The sequence below is a fragment of the Entelurus aequoreus genome, linkage group LG13, assembly GCF_033978785.1.
Source record: "Entelurus aequoreus isolate RoL-2023_Sb linkage group LG13, RoL_Eaeq_v1.1, whole genome shotgun sequence".
Taxonomy (NCBI): Eukaryota; Metazoa; Chordata; class Actinopteri; order Syngnathiformes; family Syngnathidae; genus Entelurus; species Entelurus aequoreus.
In genome coordinates, this window is record NC_084743.1 from 17,284,170 (window position 1) to 17,299,261 (window position 15,092).

Sequence of the window (15,092 nt, forward strand, 5' to 3'; positions counted from 1 at the left end):
AGCTGCCGTTGCTAGCCTGCTAAGCTAACAAAAAAGCTCAAACTCAGACTCACTGTCGTCACACATCACTAGGCAACAGGCACCGCCTTTTTAAAAGGCACGCACACACTGTTATCATATGTAATGTATCTCAACTACATTATGCCAGATATTCGTAGTTTCTTTTTTAAGTAACAGATGAATTTCCAGAGTAATTACTTACATTTATTAAAGAGTAATTATGTTATTAATTCAATTATATTGTTGGTAAAGTAACCAGTAACTATAATTAATTACTTTTTAAAAGTAATAGTCAGATCACAGCCTGTCACACAGCATCATGAAGCAGTTGGCAGGTTGGTATTCCTGGCTAACATATTTGTGTGTATGTCCTATCATAATATTTACTTATAAAAACACCATTGTTAAAGGTAAATTCTTTTCATGTTTAAACATGAAAAACCAGGACACTTTATTTCACATTTTGTTCTTTTGTGTTTTGTTAGCTGAAGAATTGAGCATAGCTAAATATTTTTAATGAAGATGGGAGATTTTTTTATATTTTGAAGGCTTTTTCTTTTTTCTTATCTCAAAACACCTCTTAAGTTGGGATCCTATTATACAAAACCTACTTTTCTTAATTGTTGGTACTTGTTTTTGAGTATTTGGTAATCCCCATCAGTCCCCAAAATTTAAAATCAAGGCATGGTGGAGATATTTAGGTACGTCAAAAGATATTTCCATTTATGGGCCAAACTATATCGGGATATGAGTTTTGATCCATATCGCCGAGCACTACATTCGTGTTAGCGACAGTGTTAGCACAGTTAGGGGATGTTCTCTGTGTTTAATTGAGCAATGAAGTAGGCCTTATTATGGCATTGTGTTTATATGTATGAGTAGGGATGATACTCGAAACCGGTTTTCCCGGTTGTTCGATAAGAAAAGAACCGAGTCCTCAGACTCAAATCCCTTTTTGAGAACCGGTACCCGTTATCGAGACCACTATAGTAAAGAAAAAGAGTTGGTTCTTTATTCGAATCCCTGGGACCAATCCCGTCCCGACCAGAAATGCCCCGTGAGACATCACAAGAAATGACGTCACGTAGCTCAGTCATTAGGCGCAGATAGCGAAAGCAGGAAAAACAATGTACCTGAAAAAGCGGTCCAAGGTGTAATAAAGTTCAAAACAAAAGGTATAATCCAATGAATAACTTTACTGAGAGATTTGAGCAGGGTACAAACACATGACGAACACTTTTACGACAAACCGGAAACATAGCAACTAGGCTAGCAACGCACCTCCTTTAGATTAAGTTTAAGATTAAAGTACCAATGATTGTCACACACACACTAGATGTGGTGAAATTTGTCCTCTGCATTTGTCCCATCCCCTTGGGGAGCAGTGGGCAGCAGCGGCGCCGCGCCCGGGAATCATTTTGGTGATTTAACCCCCAACTCCAACCCTATGTTGCTGAGTGCCAAGCAGAGAGGTTATGGGTCCCATTTTTATAGTCTTTTACGGCAGCTTCGCAACGTTCTTAAAGCAACCGCAGCACATACATATATGACATCTCCCTTTTTTAACTTTTGTTTTTCTTTCCTTGTAAACAAAACAAAATCACACTGTATATGTGTTGTCTGTCTAATTATAAATAATGCAGACGAGGCGTGTTGGCTGAGTTCTTGACGTTTACTTTCACAGCGTGCTCATAACCTCATTCTTAGCTGCCGGGTGGTGACATGCAACAACACTTTTCGGGGCTACCGCGCATGCTCGTCACTCCCGTTGCATGCTGGCTAGTGTAGTTGTTATATTCCTAGCTCATAACATCACATCTTTCCCCCTATAAAGAAATAATGTTAACTCAATGAAGTGTATTTCTTTTTTTAGCTTTAACTTTTCATTTTTTAGCATTGTAACAACATTTGCAAACAACTTTTCTCTTCATAGAATTGTCTTTCAATAAAGAAATAAAGTGCAAAAATGTCAAAGCATCATAACAAACAATTATGTCAAATAGCAGCAGAAGTGCACTTTTTGGAGAGCTGTATTATTTTCAGTTTTGTGCCCAAGGGACTGATTTTATTTAACACTATAGTATTATTTATACACCTATAGTGATCACAGAGACAGGTTGTTTTTGTGTTACTGTATATATTTGTTTTTCTTAAAAATCTCACTTAATATACTTTGGGTAACAACAGTCAATATTTATTTATTTTATTTTTATAGGGGGGTAACAGTCAATATTATTTATTAGATTTTCTTTTTTTCTTATATAATAAAAGTGAGCTTTTGTTAAACCAAATATTGTGTGTTTTTTCCATATACAACAACCTATCTGGACTCGATAAGAGAATCGATAAGGAATCGGTTCGATAAGAGGATTTGATAATAGGCTCGAACTCGATAATTTCTTATCAAACATCATCCCTATGTATGAGTCCACATGTGTACCTTGTTTGAGTGTTAATAATGAAATTGTGATATTTAAGACATTTCATATTGCTACAAAACATTTTCTGTGATACAAAAATATGCTGTGCTTCTAATTCTTTTCACTAGCAGTGCTACTAATGAAAAAGCTAAGCGTACAGCCCTGCAATACAGATAGACAGACAACATTCACACTCACATTCACACACTAGGGCCAATTTAGTGTTGCCAATCAACCTATCCCCATGTGCATGTCTTTGGAGATGGGAGGAAGCCATAGGGAACACACGCAGTAATTGGGAGAACATGCAAACTCCACACAGAAAGACCCCAAGCCCGGATATCGAACCCAGGCCCTTCTTACTGTGAAGCGCACACGCACTAACCCCTGTTTCACCATGCTGCCTCCTGCAAGTGTATCTTAGATCATAAATCATGCATCTCACCTGGACAGAAGAAGTCTGAGGAAGTATTCCGACAAGTTGGTACACTTTGACAGCCATTTAGGACCCGAAAATGGCGAGAACGACACGAAAGCAAGCTTGTACTCTCATTAACTGCACTGTTAACCACCTTGTACTTGCCGTATTTAACAACTTAGAATGCATTGGGAAAAAAATAAACAAAAGTATTGTGAATTTTGGGCAAAATTCCAAAAAGACTGCAGTTGCCCTTTAAGTATCCTCATTACTGGAAGATAACATATTACACACAAAGGAAGAGAGTAAGAAACCAGTCGAAATATTGTGTTGCTATTGTTAAACTCTCCATAAAATGTTTTTAAAATGTACAGTGTGATTGGTATTGGTTTTGGTGTCGGCCGATCTCACACATGAATGATTGGTATCGGCAGCATAAAACCCTGATTGGAACCTCCCTAATCAAAGCCATCCAGTTCCACAGCCCAAGTCTTGAATGGCTGAGCAACTTCTCATGGTTTGACAGTGAACTGTCCATCCATCCATTTTCTACCGCTTGTCCCGTTCGGGGTCGCGGGGAGTGCTGGAGCCTATCTCAGCTGCTTCGGGCGGAAGGCGGAGTACACCCTGGACATGTCGCCACCTCATCGCAGGGCCAACACAGATAGACAGACAACATTCACACTCACATTCACACACTACTCACATTCACACACTAGGGCCAATTTAGTGTTGCCAATCAACCTATCCCCAGGTGTAGGGTTGGGTATCGAGTATCAATTGGAACCGGGACTAACTTTCCGATTCTCCCGGAATCGTTCAAAAGTTTAAATTTCGATTCCTATTTTCGATACCAGTCCGCCGACCGGAAAAAAATATGTCCGCCGAACCGGAAGAAGAAGCTGCTGAACACCAACGAAGAAGCGCCCACCGCCGGAAGTGTTAGCATAGCCGAGCGAGTCAGTCAACCTCAAGCATGGATAGCGGGCGTCGGCGGTCGAAAGTGTGGCTTTACTTTACAAAAAAAAATGAAATAACCGCGAAATAACAGAGCTCCACGTCCATCAAGAAACGAGTGGAGAGAGAGCTGCAGATGTACCAGGACGTTCCACCGATACTTATGTCTGGCGACCCTGCTGCATGGTGGTGGTCCGGTGGAACCAACAAAAGACTTATCCTTTGCTGTCATATCTCGCTTTCTCCTATTTATGCGTTCAAGCTTCTTCCACACCCAGTGAACGTGTATTTTCCACAGCAGGAGACACTATCTGTCCAGAACGCTCACGCATTCTGCCTGAGAAGGCGGATATGGTCATTTTCCTAAACAAGAACTGTCTCTGATTTTATACTGTACCTGCTGCTAATCTGGACTGGGTTTTGCAAGTTGTTTCTTATTGTTTATTTGCTTTTCTGCACCAGGTTAGCCCATCAGTGGGAGCACGGTAACATTTTTAAGTACCTGCAGCATCATACACTTGTGTGTGTAAATGTGTTTTCATGAGGTTTCCTGGAGCATCATACACTTACGTGTAAATGTGTTTTCATGAGGTTTCCTGCAGCATCATACACTTATGTGTAAATGTGTTTTCAAAAATAAAGCTCTCTTGAGGAAAGTGTACCCCTGGGAAAATGTATTCATAATTTATAATATTTATATTCAAGTTCATAGATTTGATATTTATATTCTAGTTGAAAACAGCCCTGTGAGGAATTTATAGTAAAGTTCATAAAAAGTTAATAGAATTAAAATTGATGGAGAATGTCAGACTATTTCATTCAGAAAGACTGTAGGTTAGCTAGCTTTTTTGACCCTGCCTCTTAAAAGAATCGGAATCGAGAATCGTAAGGAATCGGAATCAGAATCGTTCGAATTCAAACGATACCCAACCCTACCCAGGTGCGTGTCTTTGGAGGTGGGAGGAAGCCGGAATACCCGGAGGGAACCCACGCAGTCACGGGGACAACATGCAAACTCCACACAGAAAGATCCCGAGCCCAGGATTGAACCCAGGACCTTCGTATTGTGAGGCACATGCACTAACCCCTGTACCACCGTGCCGCCCGCACCCGCTCACTGTGTTGTACAGTGAACTGTACAACACAGTTGTGTTTGGTTTGTTTTCCCTTTATCTTTGCATTTGAATCAGCCCTTTGCCAAACAAGAATATATGAAATATTTCATCTTTCACTGTCCAAAGCGACACACACAATCCTGCTTTTTGACAATCCAACCCTTTTAAACATTACTTTATTAAATTCACACATTTTTGTCAGCTTGTTTAAGTGAGTCAAACATTTACGTTCTATTTTGTATTAACTACAGTGCATTTTTACAATGTTGCCTCATTCAGACATCTGTTCAAAGTCTTGCATAATGACCCTGTAAATAGGCCAGATAAGGCAGGTATTGAATTTGGGGCCTTCACAACCACCACATAGCCTCACAATATTCTGTGTTTTAATATCTGATGTGTAATTTGTTTGCGTTCAGAACTTCAACCTTCTGCTAAACTACATAAAATGCTGACACACCAGTTTTTATATTATCCTCTCTCTAACTCTTAATAATGTATTGGGTCATTTCTTGTTAATAACTTAAAGGCCTACTGAAACCCACTACTACCGACCACGCAGTCTGATAGTTTATATATCAATGATGAAATCTTAACATTATAACACATGCCAATACGGCCGGGTTAACTTATAAAGTGACATTTTAAATTTGCCGCTAAACTTCCGGTTCGAAACGCCTCTGAGGATGACGTATGCGCGTGACGTAGACCGGCGAACACGGGTATGCCTTCCACATTGAAGCCAATACGAAAAAGCTCTGTTTTCATTTCATAATTCCACAGTATTCTGGACATCTGTGTTCGTGAATCTGTTTCAATCATGTTCATTGCATTATGGAGAAGGAAGCCGAGCAAGCAAAGAAAAAAGTTGTCGGTGCGAAATGGACGTATTTTTCGAACGTAGTCAGCCACAACAGTACACAGCAACAGTACAGGCGCTTCTTTGTTTACATTCCCGAAAGATGCAGTCAAGATGGAAGAACTCGGATAACAGAGACTCTAACCAGGAGGACTTTTGACTTGGATACACAGACGCCTGTAGAGAACTGGGACAACACAGACTCTTACCAGGATTACTTTGATTTGGATGACAAAGACGCAGACGTGCTACTGTGAGTATGCAGCTTTGGCTTTTTTTTGCGTATGTACGTAACTTTTTTTAAATATATAAGCTTTATGAACCTTGGGTTAGGTGAACGGTCTTTTGGGCTGAGTGATTGTGTGTGTTGATCAGGTGTTTGAATTGTATTGGCGTGTTCTATGGAGCTAGGAGCTAGCAGAGGAGCTAGGAGCTAGCATAACATGTACCGTACCGTACGTGCGCGTCACGTACGTAACTTTTTTTAAATATATAAACTTTATGAACCTTGGGTTAGGTGAACGGTCTTTTGGGCTGAGTGATTGTGTGTGTTGATCAGGTGTTTGAATTGTATTGGCGTGTTCTATGGAGCTAGGAGCTAGCAGAGGAGCTAGGAGCTAGCATAACACGTACCGTACCGTACGTGCGCGTCACGTACGTAACTTTTTTTAAATATATAAGCTTTATGAACCTTGGGTTAGGCGAACGGTCTTTTGGGCTGAGTGATTGTGTGTGTTGATCAGGTGTTTGAATTGTATTGGCGTGTTCTATGGAGCTAGAAGCTAGCAGAGGAGCTAGGAGCTAGCATAACAAACACGCAGGTGTTATTATGCAGGATTAATTTGTGGCATATTAAATAGAAGCCTGGTTGTGTTGTGGCTAATAGAGTATATATACGTCTTTTGTTTATTTACTGTTGTAGTCATTCCCAGCTGAATATCAGGTACCGTGAGTATGCAGCCTTGGCTGCTAAACATTCGATAACTTGACCGTATGTGCGCGTCACGTACGTAACTTTTTAAAAATATATAAGCTTTATGAACCTTGGGTTAGGTAAACGGTCTTTTGGGCTGAGTGATTGTGTGTGTTGATCAGGTGTTTGAATTGTATTGGCGTGTTCTATGGAGCTAGGAGCTAGCAGAGGAGCTAGGAGCTAGCATAACAAACACGCAGGTGTTTTTATGCAGGATTAATTTGTGGCATATTAAATATAAGCCTGGTTGTGTTGTGGCTAATAGAGTATATATATGTCTTGTGTTTATTTACTGTTGTAGTCATTCCCAGCTGAATATCAGGTCACCCCCGGCTCTCACAGCATCTTCCCTATCTGAATAGCTTCAACTCCCCACTAGTCCTTCACTTGCACTTTACTCATCCACAAATCTTTCATCCTCGCTCAAATTAATGGGGAAATTGTCGCTTTCTCGGTCCGAATCTCTCTCACTTCATGCGGCCATCATTGTAAACAATAGGGAACTTTGCGTATATGTTCAACTGACTACGTCACGCTACTTCCGGTAGGTGCAAGCCTTTTTTTTATCAGATACCAAAAGTTGCAATCTTTATCGTCGTTGTTCTATACTAAATCCTTTCAGCAAAAATATGGCAATATCGCGAAATTATCAAGTATGACACATAGAATAGATCTGCTATCCCCGTTTAAATAAAAAAAATTCATTTCAGTAGGCCTTTAACTTTCTGCTGTAACGCGCTTCCAATCTCCACTTTCACTTTACTATGCAATTATTTCTTTGTTGTTTCAAGCTAGCTTAGCAGCTAGCATGCCTGCTCCTGATTGCTCTCAGTGATGGTTTGGGGTGCCATGTCATCTGCTGGTGTCGGTCCACTCTGTTTCCTGAGATCCAGGGTCAACGCAGCCGTCTACCAGCTAGTTTTAGAGCACTTCATGCTTCTTGCTGCTGACCTGCTCTATGGAGATGGAGATTTCAAGTTCCAACAGGACTTGGCGCCTGCACACAGCGCAAAATCTACCCGTGCCTGGTTTACGGACCATGGTATTTCTGCTCTAAATTGGCCCGCCAACTCCCCTGACCTTAGCCCCATAGAAAATCTGTGGGGTATTGTGAAAAGGAAGATGCAGAATGCCAGACCCAAAAACGCAGAAGAGTTGAAGGCCACTATCAGAGCAACCTGGGCTCTCATAACACCTGAGCAGTGCCAGAAACTCATCGACTCCATGCCACGCCGCATTAACGCAGTAATTGAGGCAAAAGGAGCTCCAACCAAGTATTGAGTATTGTACATGCTCATATTTTTCATTTTCATACTTTTCAGTTGGCCAACATTTCTAAAAATCCCTTTTTTGTATTAGCCTTAAGTAATATTCTAATTTTGTGACACACGGAATTTTGGATTTTCATTTGTTGCCACTTCAAATCATCAAAATTAAATGAAATAAACATTTGAATGCATCAGTCTGTGTGCAATGAATAAATATAATGTACAAGTTACACCTTTTGAATGCAATTACTGAAATAAATCAAGTTTTTCAAAATATTCTAATTTGCTGGCTTTTACCTGTATATATATATATACACACACAGTACAGTCCAAAAGTTTGGACACACCTTCTCATTCAATGGGTTTTCTTTATTTTCATAAAAAAGGTGAAATACCTTAAAACATGTTTTGTATTCTAGTTTCTTCAAAATAGCCACCTTTTACTCTGATTACTGTTTTGCACACTCTTGGCATTCTCTTGATGAGCTTCAAGAGGTATTCTCTGGATGAGCTTCAAGAGGTAGTCACCTGTAAGGGTTATCACTTCACAGGCACAGGTGTCATAGTTGTGATGCCTTCAATGACAATCTACAATGTAAACAGTCATGAAAATAAAGAAAACGAATTGAAATGAGAAGGCCTGTACTGTACACACATACATGTATATGTATGTATATATGCATACACACATATATATATATACACATACATACATGTATATACATACACACACACATATATATCTACATACATAAATGTATATATACAGTACATACACACACACATATATCTACATACATACATGTATATATACATACACACACACCTACATATACACACACCTACATATACACACGCACTCACGCAAAAGCACATTTATATGATGTCATTTTGATAACAACCCTGCCACGCCCCTGCCGCCACAAATTCATTGCCGGTCTTTTGGAAACAATGCGTCAAGGCTTGTAAAATGTAATTTGTGTCTGCACACTACCTTTTCCAGCCAAGTTCATTTGAAATAACCGTAGAACAAGGTTTTTTTTTAGGATCACATACATATAAAGGAGGGGGCCACTTTGATCCATATTGTACACTTGAAATGCTAAAATCAATCCAATGTACAATAAATGCTGATCAATCTCAATAAAACATTACCTTATGAGCGTGTTTTTTTGGTTATGAGTGCGCTATCTAATAATATATTTGTTTTACAGTAAGTAAAAAAAACAAGATGTGGGATTAAAATAGCCCTGACAAAATATGTGGAGATGTACTGTAGGAAGGGATTCATATGGCTCCATTTGTTGTGATTTATCTGACACAAGAAATGTGACAAATTGGAGGGGTAAATTATCAATTTCAGCCGCTGGATGGCAGTAGAGTGTTGAAAATCTTAAAATGTGTTTTGTGGCAATTCCAACTTTGACCACAGTGTTAGTTGCTATGTCCATCATTTTCAACAGGCTGCATTGCAAAATGATTAGCCCGCCACCTTCCTGTCACGTGAGATCCACTCAGGAATGGGGCCATATGAATCCCATCCTTACTGTAGAAAACAATGCAAACAAGTGTGTGTCTGAAGGAACCCACACCAGTGTTGCCACAAAGCAGTATTTTACCTTGAAATTGCTGGAGTTGACCCAAGAGCTTGCGATGCCATCCACCATCTTATCAAGAGCAGTCTGGTCCTGTTCAAGGTCCCGAGACTTGTCTTTGTCCAAGATATAGTCAATGATGTCTTGGCCCGTCTGTAGGCGCTTGCCCACATCTTTCTGCAGGACGTGGGCCAGGCAGCTCTCCATGTTGGCCTCCATCAACCTTTTAATTGTCTCCCTATTTGCCCCCGTCAATCACACTAAACTCAACTGGCTTGTTGAAGAATGAGCCAAGACAAGTTTGTAGTTTCTTCCAAAAAGACTGTCCGTCCTTCAGTGGGAACGGCTAGCCCACTAGCTAGCTAGTGGCTGTGCCCTCGAGACTGATGTAGTCGGGCTGTGGGAATGGTAGCTATGCACCATGTGTGCCCGCGCAGCAGCTGGGGAACGCTGACTTCTCACCACTGCTAAGAGTTGGAAAGGGTACTTTAAGGGAGCAGCAAAGGAGTAGGATGGAGGCCAGATTACATATCCGTGTCTTTTCCTGGGATTTGCCCTGGAGAGCCCTAAAAGACACAAAAACAAATGAGGAATAAAATTACCCAATGCATAGTGCAATCACATGTGCGCAATATGTGTTATTTATTGCTCATGTTTTGGTTTTTCGTTCATCGTTTTACTCTTGTAGCTGTATTTATCAATGGCGCAGCTGAAGTGGTAGCTGGTTGCATCAGCTCTGTGCTCTTTTAATGTCTTATGTACTTTGATGTTTTTTTCTTGTGTTCATGTGAAGTGATTTTAGCTTATTTTTGTGGACGGTGGAAAGTCAGCACGGAGATCAGCCTGCGATGATATTCATTTGTGTTGCATTTATTCATTTAGGATTATTGGACGAATGACTTTTTACGAAACCGTTGTGTGTAGTAGAACGTAATATGTCAAAAGAAGCAATAATTCAAAAGAAGGGACTCTAAAAAAAGGATTAAAAAAATCTATTTAAATACAAAGTAATACGCAGTGCTAAAATAATTACATTTCAACTATATTAATAATGCATAATAATAACATACATTTGTTTCTTGACTAAACTTTCAATAAAATATAAGTGCAAATGAAAATACAGCTTAACCACTTTAGTCATAATTTTTGCACTAAGGGGGAACTGCATTTTTGTTCCCTATCGTTGACTATCTTAATGAAAGACATTTTTAATGCATTCTAAATATTAAATAAACGTGAATAAAAGTCCACTTACAGCAGAGCCAATGGGAGGTCCTCTATTTCAGGGGTCCCCAATCAAAGGGTGCGGGGACCGTTACCGGTCCGTGACGCATTTGCTACCAGGCCGCACAGAAACATTAAATAATAACGACTGCATTTTCTCCGACTTAACTTTCGCCCGTACCACTAGACAAACAAATAAGCTTGTTTATAGGTGTACAATAAAACTCTTCATAGGAAGATGCCATTTGTTATATTTGTGACATGATAAAATGCACATTAGTGAACATATAAAATATAAATGTGACAGATTGTAGCCAAAGGCTGATTTCCATCTGCAGTCCCCAGCAGGTTGATGGTAACCTGCTGGGGGGATCTCATCCCAAAGAATCAAGCCTAGGTCTCCCACTAGTTCAGCGTTATAGTGAGTTGTATTTTTCATGCACTTATTTTTGCTGTATTTATCTGGCACAAGTGGAAAGCCGGTCCCTGAAAATAATGCCTACATTAAACTGGTCCGTGGTCCAAAAAAGTTTGGGGACCCCTGCTCTATTTAAAAAGAAAATAACCATTCATTCTTATTGGGTCCATTTGTACACTGTCAATTACATGAACATTGATATTATACATGAGGGCCCATAGATATAAATGCCCTTAAATAAAGCTTTGATGTCGCAAGCTACTTTTGCTGTGTAACTTGTAGTGTAGCTTAGCTACATTTAATCGAGAGTAACTTGTATCTTAGATGAGTGTTTTTCAACCACTGTGTGCCGTGAGATACAGTTTGGTGTGCCGTGGGAGATTATCTAATTTCACCTATTTGGGTTAAAAATATGTTTTGCAAACCATTAATTATAGTCTGCAATGAGTTGTTGAGTGGTCGGTGCTGTCTAGAGCTTGGCAGAGTAACCGAGTAATACTTTTCCATATCAGTAGGTGGCAGCCGGTAGCTAATTGCTTTGTAGATGTCGGAAACATCGAGAGGCAGTGTGCAGGTAAAGAGGTGCCTAATGCTTAAACCAAAAATAAACAAAAGTTGAGTGCCCCTAAGAAAAGGCATTTAAGCTTAGGGAAGGCTATGCAGAACGAAACTAAAACTGAACTGGCTACAAAGTAAACAAAAACAGAATGCTGGACGACAGCAAAGACTTACGGTGGAGCAGACGGCGTCCAAAATGTACATCCGAACATAACATGAAAATCAACAATGTCCCCACAAAGAAGGATAAAAACAACTGAAATATTATTGATTGCTAAAACAAAAGTAGATGCGAGAAATATCGCTCAAAAGGAAGACAAGAAACTGCTACAGGAAAATACCAAAAAAAGAGAAAAAGCCACCAAAATAGGAGCGCAAGACAAGAACTAAAATACTACACACAGGAAAACACCAAAAAACTCAAAATAGGTCACGGTGTGATGTGGCAGGTCGTGACAGTACACCTACTTTGAGACAGGAGTTATAGTGATGCATGGGTGGTTATGCTTTGAATTCATATCTAACAATTGCGAGAACGACTTTTTATTGTCAATATCGGCTGCTGAGTTTTAATTTTTTTATGTTTTCTGCTCGCAGTGGGCCTCTGGATTTTTTCAATGAAAAAAATGTGCCTTAGCTCAGAAAAGGTTGAAAAACAATGTCTTAGATGTACATTCTCCAGGTAGCCTGTCCATCATTGTGTTTATCTTAACCATAACAACAACACGACTGCATATTGTCTCTTGTGCTAGTGTGTACGAGACAGCAGTGAGTGACACCAGACAAATTCCTCGGAACAACTTGTATTCAACTGAATTAGTATTTTTGAAAAATCTAGACATTTTAAAATGTATATGTTCTGGTAAACTACTAATGGCAACAACATAAACTAGCCGATGGTGTCCTTGATATATTTTTTGAGCAAGTTGCAAAACAGACCCTTTGATCTTAAGAATTTTTACTACAGTACTTCCTATTTCCCAAACCGTTCAAGAATCAAAACATTCCGTTTTACACATCCCCAAAATTCCCACTTTTCCAGTATTTCCCGTTTTCCAAGTCAGCATTTGATTTGAGCTCCAGCAATGACACATCATTTCTACACATTTACTTCTCTCGCCTTTATATGAAACGATGAATTGCAAAAAATGAGAGAACGCTCGCAATGCCTGTCAGTGATGACCGCACATCGTGTGGCATGTAGTTGACTAAGTCATATTAGTACATTTATGTAGAAATGTTATGAAAATGTATATATATATATATTTTTATATATACATATTTACGATGTTTCAGGTAGGATGTGTGCTATTGTGTCATGTTCGCTAGCTACCAGAGACACATCACTGCTAGCGAGTTGCTAACACTTGACATGTAAAACTAAGCATTTAACTCACTATTACTTTCACTCTTGATTTACTTTATCTCCACCAGACAGGAGCTGAAATACAACCAAAGATCTTCCTTAAAATGAAGCGTCAGAAAACACAAAGAGGCAAATGTGAGTAGGAGGCGAACGATGTACATCCACTATTATAATATATATAAATGTACTCACCATAGTTTGTTTAAAGGTCTCTTGTTGTTGTAGACACACACACTGCTAATGTGCTTCATAAAGGTTGACGGCCTAAATGTCGTTTTCTCTCCACCCGGAATGCTGCCTGCAGCACAAGAATGGGATCGTCGTGCGCATGCGCACTCGGCAGCAGGATGATTTGGAGAATGTCGCATGGCCACAAGTTGACGACGCAGGACAACCTCTGGCGACCTCTTCTGGACAACAGTAGTATAACAGCACGACCGCTTTCTAACCCAGTATCACTTTATGTTCGCCAGAAAAACATTAAAACACCAGTAAAAACGTGTCCGTTTTAGCTTTTTTTGCTTGACGAACTCATTAAGTCGCAAAATGACCCATTACGGAAACATTTAGGAGTAGTCATGTGACTTTCCAATGATTTGGCTTCACCAAAATAGACAGATAGTACTTTATTGATTCCTTCAGGAGAGTTCCCTCGGGAAAATTACAATTCCTGCAGCAATGTACAGAACTGAGAACGAATTTAAAAAGTAAATAATGGGGGTATAAATGGAAATAAAATAGAAAATAAAACAATAAGAATTAACATAAAAAGCAACAATAAGAATAAAAATATAACAGTACAATTAAGAATATAACAAGAGAAACTAGGCAGTATTGACCATGTTATGAAAATGTATTGCACTTTTAAACATTTTTTTTATTGTTTTGCATCGCCTGCACCTCCTGGTACGCTAGCACTTCCAAAACTCTCAAATCTATAAACTCCAAACATCCCAGAACAAGCTAGTCAGATTACTTCTAGACCTCCACCCCAGATCCCACCTCACTCCTACCCACTTCTCCAAAGTGGGCTGGCTCAGGGTGGAGGACAGAGTAAAACAACTTGCACTGAGCCTATAAAATCCGCTACACCTCACTGATACCGAAGTACATAACTACTTCCTTAACGTAAATGACCGCCATAACAACAACACCAGGGGGAGCTCCACTAACCATGTTAAACCCAGATTCCGAACTAACAAAGGTCTTAACTCATTCTCTTTCTATGCCACATCAATGTGGAATGCGCTCCCAACAGGTGTAAAAGAAAGGGCATCTCTATCCTCCTTCAAAACCGCAATAAAAGTACACCTCCAAGGTTCAAGGTTCAACTTTATTGTCCCCGCGGGGAAATTTGTCTTGGGCACAGTGCATCATTGCTTTCTTAACATACACAAAAACAACAGAACAAAAACACAAGCGCAGACACAACTACAACCAGACAACTAACATTTAAACAACATGGAGCTTGATAGACATAGGTGGCACTTTGATGTAGGCATAAAATCTACAGTATGGAGATAAAGATAAAGTGCCAGTGTGCATTGCACTAGAGCTCCAGGCAACTACAACCCTAAACTACACCCTCCCCAGAATGTTAATAATCAAATTAGATACTTTTTCTTATGCCTTCTGATCTCTCTCTCTCTGTCTCTCTGACTTGCTGTACATATCCTACCAAGTCAGACCTAGCTGTTTCAATATCCATTTCTCTGTTCTCAATTGTTGATGACTGATGATAACAACCAAACCTAACCCCTCCACACCCCGGATTGTAAATAATTCAATGTATATACCCTGATGATTATCTTGTGTGATGACTGTATGATAGTATCTGTATCATGAATCAATTTAAGTGGACCCCGACTTAAACAAGTTGAAAAACTTATTCGGGTGTTACCATTTAGTGGTCAATTGTACG

At 39.7% G+C, this 15,092-nt stretch overlaps 1 protein-coding gene across 1 annotated transcript in view; it reads right to left on the reverse strand.

Annotated features, from left to right (window-relative positions):
- Positions 1-13,491, reverse strand: part of LOC133663208 (CLIP-associating protein 1-like) — a 72,715-nt gene extending 59,224 nt beyond the window's left edge. The window contains exons 1-2 of the mRNA XM_062067503.1: positions 13,364-13,491; positions 9,630-10,171 (exon numbers count right to left, since the gene is read on the reverse strand). Of these exons, the coding sequence (XP_061923487.1) occupies positions 9,630-9,824 (195 nt within the window). The 5' untranslated portion in view covers positions 9,825-10,171; positions 13,364-13,491. The remainder of the gene's footprint in view (positions 1-9,629; positions 10,172-13,363) is intronic.
- Positions 13,492-15,092: the final 1,601 nt, after the last annotated feature.